Here is a 9,820-nt window from a genome sequence, read left to right as displayed (position 1 = left end):
GAGTGAGATCTACTAGCTACTACAGTCTGCTAGTATCACCCCGAACAGAGCAAGCCAACAAGAAAATAGTAACAGGAAAGAAGAAAGGGAGAGAATTAGGAAGCGAGATAGGGAGGGATCGTACATAGATAAGGAAGGTGAAGGAGGAAGAGGATCTCGACTCCCCCTGATTTTTTCCACTTGCTCTCTAAAATGACATCGAGTTTTCAGTTCATTGAGATAAGAAGATGAGAGGAAGGGGATTTTGGATGGTTCAGTGTGTGAGGAAGAAGACGAACTTGGTAGTTTCCACAAATCTGCCCTCTCCTCATGACTCTCTTGGTGAGGAACCCTATTTAGTTCATTGGTATGTCAGAAGAAGAGATGAAGAAGACATTGGATGTAGGGGATAAGGGTTTGAGTGGAAGAAGAAGATGGGGCCAGTAGCAGAGGATCTAAATCATGAAACTATGGTATAAATAAAGGAAATAGGGTTTTATTTATGCTTTTTAGAAATCTGGTTTGGTCGGTTGGTTTGGTGCAAGTGGAATGGTCCAAACCAGTGCACTGGTTTACGGTTTTATCCCAATAAACTGATATTTAACTCAATTAGTGTAAAAGGGTAATATCATCTTTTGAACTGCTGTTTTAACTCCGTTAGCCACTTAGGGTACGGTTGATAGAATCTTCAAAAGTAGGGGAGGGCATTATCATTATTCAAAACATGGGGGAGGGGTTTGATATTATGGATACTTAGAGGTGAGGGGGTAATATTTACTGATAGATAAATGGACAAAATAAGGTTTAGCTTAATGGAAATTTTGTTGAAAGTTCTCAGTGTCGGCAACTGCCTGGTGAAGACAACAATTGCAAGTACCTAATCTCTATCTCCCCCCCTCCATTCTTCCCAATGTAAATGTTTCCCCCAAGGGTGTCAAAACCTAATTCAAACCGATAAGACCGACTGAATCTGATCGAAAAATAGGACCGAACCGATCCTTATCGGATTGGTTTTGGAATGAGGTATGATGGGATCAGTTGAAAATCAAACCACACCGAACCGATCGATATCCAAACCAATAACCGAACTGAATGAAACCGAAAAAAATTCGAGTGTATGGTTATAAATAGGTGAATTGATTATCCATTGATTTCAATGGTAGTGAGAAAATCTCTGATTGTAAGGGGAATTTTTACAAATCAATGAATATGAGGTTATGAATAGGGAAATTGATTTGTAACAATGTTTCCATTGATATTTTTGTCACTATATTAGTTGTATAGTTCATTTTGTGATTTCAATATTAGTTATGTTCTCATTGACTAGTTATTCATTGTTTTTTTTATAGTTATTTTCCCCTTACAATTTATTCCCCTTTTTTTTTAAATAGGTAAATGTGAGTGTATAAGACTAAGAAAAAGAAAAAAGTACAGAAAAAAAAGGCAGCCTACTCCTACCCCTTAGACAGGCCTAAGGAGGAAGGAGGGCCCCCACACCCCAAGGACAGCCCCTCGGTTATACAGGGATACCAAAACCCAAAATCAAGGAGGTCTAAAATGAGTCTTCCTAACCGCATCGTTCTGTATCAATCCCAGCAGATCTCCTGGAAAATCCAGAGGATAGATAATAGATTCCCCATCCCCATTATCAATGGAAGCAATAAAATATGTCGGTTGATTCAGCTCCCTCCAAACATGCCTAATTTCCTTATGAGGTAGTTGGTCCAAGAAAACAGTAATCCGACACTTCAATACATACACACTCCAAGGACAAGTAATCGTGCCATTAAGAATATCCACTGCCAACTTAGAATCAAACCTAATCGAGATATTCTGAATATCTTTCTCCAAGCACAGAGATATTCCTCTATAGATGGCTAAAAGCTCCATACTAAGGATTGAGGCCTCCTCCCTCTTACCAACATAAGCCAGAATAGGAACCCCCATGGCATTTCGGATGAGACCCCCATAGGAAGCCCTATCTGATGTCAAGGACCCGTCATAATGGAGGACTGCCATGTGAGAGGGGGGCCTAAACCAGGTACAGGCCTTTGGGATCATGACCACCCAATTCACTAGAACCCCCATTTTTCAGCCAAGAATTGGTTTCTTGGACTATGACCAGTAGGAATAGGATAGGCAGCACACCTGGTAACAACATCAAACTTTATAGCTCCCAAAATCTGATCATGGGACCTAGATTTATTACTATATAGCCTCTGGTTGCGTTCCTACTAGATATGATGCACCGTGGCACAGAATGCTAGCTTACAGATAATGTCCACCTTGTCGCAAGTGCAGACCACGTAGGAGAGCCAAGTAATCACATCGTTAAGAGCAGAGGGGCCACTACCGCTTGGAGAGCATAAAGAGCTAACTTTCCCCCAAATGGTTTTTGAGAATGCACATTCGAAAAATAGATGATCATGACTCTCCACTCCTGCCCAGCAGAGAACACAATTAGGACCAACTGGGATATTTCTTTTGATTAATTGGTCCTTAGTTGGAAGCGCCCCCCATAAGACACCTCCAGGCTGTACAAGATTGTCTAGGGAAGAATCCAGAAAACCAAATATACTTGCTCCTAGCCACCTTAGTCGAATTCCTCCTTACCAAGTCCCAAGCAGACTTAGTGCTAAATAATCCATTTGAGGTTTTCTTCCAAACAACGAGGTCATTTCCACCATTCAATAGGGGGACTCCGGGGAGGTCTCTCCAAATAGTAATCAAGTCAAAAGATCCATGAGATATGGGGTGCCAATTGCCATCTCTAATGATATCCGAGACCAAGGCGAGACTGTGTGAATCAACATCATAACGAATACGATCCCCAAACCTTTTAATCAAAGTCCCCTGAGGATGCCAATTATCAAGCCAAAGTCTAGTTGCCTGGCCATTCCCAACAAAGTGGTGGATATGTGGCTCAACCAAATCTCTATATTTTAGGACTTTCCTCTAAACCCGGGAATAGTTTTGGGGGATTTTAGCAGTCCAAATAGAGTCATTCTTTAGGTAACGGGTGTTAACCAACCTAACCCAAAGACTGTCTTTCTTAGAGGTAATCCACTAGATTTGTTTAAGAATGCTCGCAGTATTTATATCAGAAACTCTCCTTATTCCTAAACCCCCTTCAATTTCAGGTTTTAAACATTATCCCAAGAGATATAATGTACCTTTCGTTCCAGAGGAAATTGGAGAAGATGGACTCCAGCTTTTTCTTGACAGCACCAGGAAGGGCAAAGATCCCTTACCAATAAATATAGCAGCCTTGGAGAATGGAGCTCAAAAGTTGCACTCGACCAGCAAAGGATAAGAACCGAACCTTCCATTCATCAAGTCTACTCCGCACCCGATCAAGAATAGAGGAGCAATCAGCTATAGACAGCCTGCGAGAAATAAGAGGAACATCAAGATACCTGATGGGCAACTTGGTATCCACAAAGTTCGTTAATTCCAAAAGTTGCAGTCTGGCCGAATGGGTAAGGCCCCCTAAAATAATTGAGGACTTAGCTCTATTGAGTTTCAACCTAGAGAAGGTATGAAATCATCTAGAGCCCCCAAACGGGCCGAAATAGAATCGGGAGAGGCCTTCACGAAGATCATCGGGTCGTTAGCAAAAATAAGATGTGAGAGGTGGGAGCTCTTGCATCTAGGGAGAAGGCTGATTTGGCCATCAACTTCCAACTTCCTTATCAAGGTAGAGAATCCCTCCATGGCAATAGTGAATAGGTAAGGGGAAATGGGATCCCCTTGCTTGATTCCTCTTCTTCCTTTGAAATAGCCAATGGGGCTCCCATTAAAGAGTATAGAGAAACAGGGAGTGTCAACACAAGCCTTTACCCAATCACTGAACTTTTGGGGGAAACCCATTCTTTCCATGATATCGAAGAGGAACTTTTTGCTGAGAGAATCATAGGCTTTATGGAGATCAATCTTCGGCACCGCTGTAGGGCTTATACCTTTCTGCTCAATCCCTCTAACCACATCATGACAAAGAAGAATATTGTCCGCAATGGACCTCCCCTTGATGAATGCAGATTGAGAATCACTAACCACCTTCCCAACAACTCCTTGTAATCTATTAGATAAGATTTTGGTGATGATCTTATAAAAGAGATTGCAGAGAGCAAATGAAGTCACATCCCCCGTCTTTGGAATCAAGCTAATGAAGGTAGCATTGATCGAACTTGGGAGGTAAGACTTGGAGAAGAATCACTTCACAGCCAAGGTTAGGTCTTCACCTACTACGTCCCAAGAAAGTTTGAAGAAAGCTGCCCCAATTCCATCAGGCCCCGGAGCTTTGGAGTTTTTCATAGCGAACACCACTTCCATAATCTCCTTGTTTGATACATTTTCAATAAGACCTTCCTGTTGGACAATGGACAGCCCACTTTGTAAAGGACAGAACTAGGAAAAAACCCTTATCATCAGCATCCGCTCCAAATAAATTCATATAAAATGAAGTTGCTTCCTTCTTAATGAGGCTAGGATCCTTAATAATGACTCCCACTTCACCCTGAATCTCCATAAAATGGTTCCTATTCTTTCTGTAGACTATAGATTTATGAAAGAAACTATTGTTACCATAACCCAACTGGATATGTTTAACCCTGGATTTCTCCTTTAAGAACTTTTCTTCAATGGCCAGAGCTTCCCACAACTTTAGTTTGGCTTGTGATTCCATGGAGACCAAGTCCAGATTGTTTGGATGAGCACCAAGAGTGCATTAAATCTGTTTAAGCTCAATATCTGCAGCCTTAATAGCTTGAAACACATCTCCCACACTTTCTTTGTTCCATTTCCTAAGCTCCTTCTTTACATTTTTAAGCCAGGTAGCAAAATGGAGGATGGGGTTAAGAGCCATACTAATCGGCTCCTTCCATCCTTTAAGAACAGTGTCATCAAACCCACTCCTGCCAATCCAAGCCTCAAAGAACCGGAAAGGTTTTGGGCCTAAATTAGCATCTTCAAGAATGGACAAAACTACTGGAGAGTGATCCGAGAGACCTGGAGGAAGAAAGGCAGCTTCAGATGATCGTAAAGCATCCATCCAAGTCAAATTTACCATAACCCTATCCAGTTTGCAGCAAATGCGAGAACTACCACTCTGTCTATTATTCCAAGTCAAAGCTTCTCCCTTCCATTTCAGATCAACTAGCCCTGTATCGTAAATGAATGAGTTAAACTCATCTACTGCCTCCTGCCGAATAGGATCTCCTCCAATCTTCTCATTTTGATGTCGCACCACATTGAAATCCCCAAGAACTACCCAGGGTTCCAAGATATTATTGGCAATTGCACCCACATCCCTCCAAAGATCCCTACGGTCTTCCATAGAATTGAAGGCATACACTGCAGTACAGAGAAAGGTGACAGAGGTACCCAAAATCGACACCCTAGCATGAATGAATTGCTTAGACTTTTGGATTTCTTCAACCATAAAGACTTTTGAATCCCAGCCCAACCAGATCCAGATAGTAGAGTCAGTTTCACCATTATGAACATACTTCCAATCAGTTATAAACAAGTCAAGAATGTCAGCACAATTATCCACTTTCACTTTTGTTTCAAGTAAGCAAGCCAATTTGACCTGATTGTCCTTAATTACCTTCTTAATCCCAAGTCTCTTTGTAGAGGCATTCATGCCTTCGAACGATCCAAGAGATGCAGTTCATTTGGAATCCAGGCTACAAAAGTCGTCCCCCACCTTGCTAGGTCCGTCCCCTTTAGCCCCAACATTTTCTTTTGGGTTTAAAGGGACCCGTTGGGCCTGGAATTTAGATCCCCTCCCAGTGGGCCGGCCCAATAAAGAAGAAGAGAATGGAATTAAATGGCCCATACCTTTCCCTGAAGACCCTTGAGTGGAGCGAATCTCAACAGCCTGCTTTTTCAACCTTTTGAAATTGGTAGAAGTCTTAGAAGGTAAGATTGTCCCTTTCTCCCTCAGAGTCCGTGCTCCTTTTGAGATCTTGGCGCCTTCTAATTCAAGCAACTCCAACGAAATATTGTTGGCCACCTTAGTAGATCTTCTTGCAATATTCGCTCCAATAATCTCTCTTTTCTCCAAGGGATCAACATCATTATTCTTGCTAAGGCAAGAATTTGAATCAGAATTCATATTGGAAAGATAATCCTATAGGAAAGGAAACCCCCCCAAATCCTTCCCACCGAATCTGCCTTCCTCCTCCAGAAAATCTTCATCTAAGAGAATCTTCCCTTCTCCCAAATTAGGAAGAGAATTCAACAGCTGGACATATATCTCTCCTTCCTCTTTGTCCTCCTCATTAAGAATCTGCTCAATATGGGAAGATTTTGAAATTGAATTCAAATCCCCAAGATCCTCTCCACCGATTTTGCCCTTCTCCAATATATTTTTTCCATCCATGGCCGCCCTTTTCTCTCCTGAACTAGGGAGAATATTCAATGGTTGTACACAGATTTCTCCATCCTCTTTGTCCACCTCATCAAATAAATCATTTCCTAATAAGATCGCACAAGAATCCGGGTCCAGCATCATATCTTCCGGGTCATAGCACACCTCCTCCGTTAGATCTTCCAACAAGGCAAAAGCATTAGGGTGAGTAACCTCCTTATCTTTAGATTTTCCACGATCTTTGGAGAGGATATTTGTTGTTCCCTTCTTACTCCTAATAGAATCCATCTTCAAAGATTGGTTGGATTCTCCTTTCCTTTATTATTGCTAGAATTAAAGGAAACCAATTTGAAATTTGAATTTTCCACGCCCAGCTATCCAGCCCACTGCCTAGTGTCATTTCTGGCCAAAGCAACACCAACATCTCCGGTCAAACTAGCCACCCCATCTCCAGCAACTCCACCTTCACGAGAACTGGGCTGCAAAGGATTCTTCACTCTCCATTCTCTCTTGAACCCCGAATTCTTCTGTTTAGCTTCTTGGCTGCAAAAACTGCTATTGGAGTCCGAATGCCCAAAAACTTTATAATGCTTGCACAGGGGTGGCTTCCATTCATAAACAACACGCTGGTGAAAGCAAAATCCCTCGTCGTCATAGACTGGGATGGAAGAACGGAGCTCATTGCACGCAGAAACTTCCACACATAACCTCGCATATGACAAGCGCTCCATAGACTTGGTCATCTTGTCTGACACAACGGGTCTCCCAATGATACTTCCAATTGAACTAAGAGCTACAGAAGACCAGAAGTGAAATGGAAGGTTTGGGAGAGAAATCCAGATTGGTACAGAACACCGATCCACTTTCTCCATGCATGCATTCGGGTTCCAAGGTCGAAGGACCATCGGTCTTTTTTGAACATACCAGGGGCCACCTTCAAGCACCCTAATCTTGTCTTCTTCAAGATTAAAATGGAAAATGAATATGCCACTATCCATCAGATTGACATCCACATGCCGCGATACTTCCCATTGCTTCAGAAGCATATCATGAGCAAAGGGGAAGCTAGGTCTACCTCCGATAAAATGACCCATCAGGGTGTTTCTCCATTTCTCCATGCCACTCTTAATTATTGAGGAAGAGCACTTGGCAGTCTTGAAACCATCTATCTACTATGGTTCAACAAACGATAACTTTAAACCATCTCCACAAGTAGAAGAAGATGAAGAAGAGAATAATGCCGACCAAGGGACACCAGCCTTCTTTTTGCTCACATTTGTAGATTCACTAGAATCACCTCCTTCCTTCCTTCCTCCTATCGAATGAGACCCTCCTAGTGCAGCAGCACTCAAAAAGGAAATTGCAGCCCCACCATACGAAGAAGAAGCACCACCACCAACCTCTCCACAAGCAGCATCCTTATTCAAACAAACAATAATACCACCTTGTAGATCAACACTCAAAGCAGACCCTGCAGCACCACCACCCGAAAAAGGAGCATCACCACCACTCCCCCCCTTAGCAGCACCCCCATTCAAATCGACAAGAGCACCCCTAACACCCGAAATCATCCTTGTCTCCCCCTCTCCCGGAGTGAGGATGGGAGGGAGACCATTAGCCTAAGCTAATGGCCTGCCGGCCATCACCAAGAGCAACCTGTTCAGACTCTCTCAAAATCTACAGACCTTCTCTCTCCTCTCAAAATCAATTTATTCCCCTTTGTTCGGATTACAACATCAACATATCAAATCAATTTTCTTATTCATGGTTATTTACTTGTTTGGCTTTGGGAAGTGAATTAAACTGTTTTTATCAAATCTTTTTTTTTGGGGGGGGGTGAATGTTTTTTTATCAAATCTTTCTTCACTATAAATTATGAATATAAAATTTCATTGTGGTTCAAACCCGAAAAAAGCTAACAGATCTAAACTGATATTATCCCGGTATAAAAAAAAATCGAAACCGATTGAAAACAAAATTTCTTAATAGTTTGGTTTTGGTCTCACTTGTTCCGGGACCAAAACTGATTCAAACTGGCCAAATCGACTGAACGAACCGTTTGACACCCCTTACGTTCTCCCTTGCATTCTTCTCTGTTTCTCCCTTCTCTGATCTCTCTCTCTCCATCCCGATTTATTCTTCCTCTCTCTCTCACACCTAGATGGAGAAAAGGTCAATAGCTGAAAGACAATTCTCCTCTCTATCAGAATTTAGCTCGTCTCCATGGAGCCCAGTATGCCTAGGGTGCTACTAGCCGTTGAGCTGTGCACACATCCCTAGGCGGGCACTGAGATGTGTGTGGCACAGCTCAGCCGCTGGATGCCCTCTGGCAGCACCCTGGGTGCACGCCTCCCTGGAGGCGATCCTGATCCTTTCTACCATACCTGACGGGAAGGAACTTGGGTAATTTGTTGATATTACTTAGCTACCCCTTAAATAGATTATAATACACTAATTCAAATTTATTGATATTACTTAACTACCCCTTAAATAGATTATAATACACTCATTCAAATTCTACGAGCTTTATGGTTAAATTACAAAATTAACCCATCTATCATTCACGTGCAACACTTGTTATAAAGGAGTCAGGACAAAAGACCGGCTAGTATTTCTGTTGTAACCGCTTCAGTTACAAACTTTTGTCAGAAATGAAAAAAGCAAAAAAAAAAAGGCTTCGGTTACAAACAGCTTAAAGCTTCAGTTACAAACAGCTTTACCGAAATAAAAAATGGAATATAAAAATAGATATAAGAATGCAAAATAATATTTATTATAATTTTAATCAGAATCCTTACCCATTTAAGATGAAAATTATCAGAATAAGATTTTAATTTTAATTTTTTTTAAAATCTTCTGCAATTACTTCATCTTGCGGTGCTTTGCGGAGGTTGACATGTGGAACATGCTTCATCCAATGGTGTGAGAGCTTTTATTTTTTCTTCATTCTTGAGCTCAACGGCATTAAATGTCATTTTCTACGTGTAACTTTACTGCCCGAAGTACAAGGCATCGCAAGATTAAGGGATCTTTATCCCCTCAATTTGCCTACTCCTCAATTTCCTCAATTCCATCTAATAGGAGGGCAGAAATGACCATCCTATCCCCTGTCCGAACACATTGCCCAGAGCGGGGTCTACCTCACTCTATTAGAGGGACTGGAGGAAATTGATGGGCAGGCAAATTGAGGTGATATTTTTTGGATCCAGATCCTCTACTGCCGAGCTGTCCGATCGGACCGTGCTGCCCAGACACGATGCTATGCGCAATGACCACTTTATCTCCACTCGGACAAGGCATTTGGACAGGGGTAAGGTGGACATTACGCTCAACACCGTGTCTAGGCAGCACGGTCCTGCTGGGCAGCTCGGCAGTAGAGGATCCAAATTCATTTTTTTCCAAGATTAAGACACTATTGAGGATTTTTTTTCTCCCGAAAATACAGTCAATAATTCAGTCTTATTTTGG

General features: G+C 42.0%; 1 protein-coding gene across 1 annotated transcript; it reads right to left on the bottom strand.

Annotated features, from left to right (window-relative positions):
- Positions 1-1,521: 1,521 nt before the first annotated feature.
- LOC122668521 lies at positions 1,522-1,998 on the bottom strand. The gene has a single exon (XM_043865073.1). The coding sequence runs from the start codon at positions 1,996-1,998 to the stop codon at positions 1,522-1,524; it is 477 nt and encodes a 158-aa protein (XP_043721008.1).
- Positions 1,999-9,820: the final 7,822 nt, after the last annotated feature.

This window comes from Telopea speciosissima, chromosome 7, assembly GCF_018873765.1.
Source record: "Telopea speciosissima isolate NSW1024214 ecotype Mountain lineage chromosome 7, Tspe_v1, whole genome shotgun sequence".
Classification (NCBI taxonomy): domain Eukaryota; kingdom Viridiplantae; phylum Streptophyta; class Magnoliopsida; order Proteales; family Proteaceae; genus Telopea; species Telopea speciosissima.
The sequence above is the reverse complement of the archived record's forward strand: the minus strand, read 5'-3'. Positions and strand labels throughout refer to the sequence as shown.

Bases quoted from the DNA above. Each gene is read 5' to 3' on its own strand.
- LOC122668521 (XM_043865073.1), bottom strand. From the start codon at position 1,998: ATGGCAGTCCTCCATTATGACGGGTCCTTGACATCAGATAGGGCTTCC.